A 2,500-nucleotide genomic window follows, 5' to 3' on the forward strand; every position below is an offset into this window, starting at 1 on the left:
ATTATACCTATCTTTATTGTCGTAATTATCATAATAATTTTCTTTTTTCAATTTTTGTTCAGTCTCTCTCATTTTAAGGCCAAGTCACAATCTTTGCTATCCTCATCATCACCATCTTTAAATACTCACCTTCACCTCATTATCACCTTGCTCTTCATTTCGAAAATCACTATTTTATTTAATTTTATTTTTATTTTATTTATTTATTATCATTATTATTATTATTTTTTTTTTTTTATTATTTTTTTTTTTACTAAGTAAACCTATTTTCATCACTCTTTCATTTCACTGCTCTTCATCCAGACACGTATTCATTTTCACTTTCACCTTTACCTCCTCCTCGTAATCTTTGTCATTATCACCATCTTTATCATCGTCACTATCATCATCATCCTCATCATTATCATCATCATCATTATCATCATCATCATAATCATCATTATCCTCCTCCTCCTCCTCATTATCATTATCATCATCATCATTACAATTATCATCATCATCATCATAATCATCATTATCCTCCTCCTCCTCCTCATTATCATTATCATCATCATCATTACCATTATCATCATCATTATCGTCATCATCAACATCACCATCATTAACAGGTGTAGCGGCACAACTAAACAAGTATCCCACACACTTTCTCCTCCCTCTTCACCTCCCCCTCCTCACCATCATCATAATCATCATCACCACCTATATCCAAACCTCATTTTCACAATCAGACACACTTTCACCTCCTCCTCTTCCTTCGCCTCACCAACACCCATCATCACCATTCACCACCATCTCCAACCCCCTTTCATCATCACCATCACCAACCCCCCCCCCCTCCCCTTTCATCAACATCACCTCCAACCCCCTTTCATCATCACTATCATCACCATCACCAACACCCCTTTCATCATCACCATCAACACCACCTCCAACCCCACCACCATCAACATCACCACCAGCACCACCTCCAACCCCCTTTCACCATCACCTCCCCCCCCTTTCACCATCACCACCACCATCACCTCCAACCCTCCTTCACCATCATCACCACCACCATCACCTCCCCTCCCACCCTTCCATCATCACCATCATCACCATCATCACCTGTACCCAACCCCCCCCCCCTCTCACAATCGCACTCACCTTCCCCTCGGTGCACGCAAGACCCAAACACATTTTCGTAGCCCCGATCGCAAGCTGTGCAGAGATCGGCGCCATCGCAGGACACACAGCCAATCACCGTGCATTCTGGAAGATAAGGGAAAAATAGATACAGCGGTAATGTACAGGGAGATACGTAAGATACTGAGGATACAGCGGTAATGCACAGGGAGATACGTAAGATATAGCGGTAATATACAGGGAGATACGTAAGATACTGAGGATACAGCGGTAATGTACAGGGAGATACGTAAGATATTGAAGATACAGCGGTGATATACAGGGAGATACTGAGGATACATGATACAGCGGTAATGTACAGGGAGATACGTAAGATATTGAAGATACAGCGGTGATATACAGGGAGATACTGAGGATACATGATACAGCGGTAATGTACAGGGAGATACTGAGGATACATGATACAGCGGTAATGTACAGGGAGATACGTAAGATATTGAAGATACAGCGGTGATATACAGGGAGATACTGAGGATACATGATACAGCGGTAATGTACAGGGAGATACTGAGGATACATGATACAGCGGTAATGTACAGGGAGATACTGAGGATACATGATACAGCGGTAATGTACAGGGAGATACTGAGGATACATGATACAGCGGTAATGTACAGGGAGATACTGAGGATACATGATACAGCGGTAATGTACAGGGAGATACTGAGGATACATGATACAGCGGTAATGTACAGGGAGATACTGAGGATACATGATACAGCGGTAATGTACAGGGAGATACTGAGGATACATGATACAGCGGTAATGTACAGGGAGATACGTAAGATAATGATACAGCGGTAATGTACAGGGAGATACGTAAGATAATGATACAGCGGTAATGTACAGGGAGATACGTAAGATAATGATACAGCGGTAATGTACAGGGAGATACGTAAGATACAGCGGTAATATACAGGGAGATACATGAAATGCTGAAGATACAACGATGATATACAGGGAGATACGTAAGATACAGCGGTAATATACAGGGAGATACATGAAATGCTGAAGATACAACGATGATATACAGGGAGATACGTAAGATACTGAAAATACAGAAATAACAGAAATAATATACAGGGAGATGCAAAAGATATAGCGATGATATACAGGGAGATACATAAAATACAAAAGATATAGCGATGATATACAGGGAGATACATAAAATACAAAAGATATAGCGATGATATACAGGGAGATACATAAAATACAAAAGATATAGCGATGATATACAGGGAGATACATAAAATACAAAAGATATAGCGATGATATACAGGGAGATACGTGAGATCCTAAATATACAGCCATAATATAC

The 2,500-nt window shown here is 40.4% G+C and overlaps 1 protein-coding gene across 2 annotated transcripts in view; it reads right to left on the reverse strand.

Moving 5' to 3' along the window:
* The window catches only part of LOC138863043 (uncharacterized), a 56,483-nt gene that overhangs the window by 5,290 nt on the left and 48,693 nt on the right, over positions 1-2,500 (reverse strand). For both annotated transcript variants that reach the window (XM_070126711.1, XM_070126712.1), the window contains exon 4: positions 1,144-1,248. In XM_070126711.1, coding sequence (XP_069982812.1) covers positions 1,144-1,248 — 105 coding nt within the window. The remainder of the gene's footprint in view (positions 1-1,143; positions 1,249-2,500) is intronic.

Source organism: Penaeus vannamei, chromosome 10 (genome assembly GCF_042767895.1).
Source record: "Penaeus vannamei isolate JL-2024 chromosome 10, ASM4276789v1, whole genome shotgun sequence".
Classification (NCBI taxonomy): domain Eukaryota; kingdom Metazoa; phylum Arthropoda; class Malacostraca; order Decapoda; family Penaeidae; genus Penaeus; species Penaeus vannamei.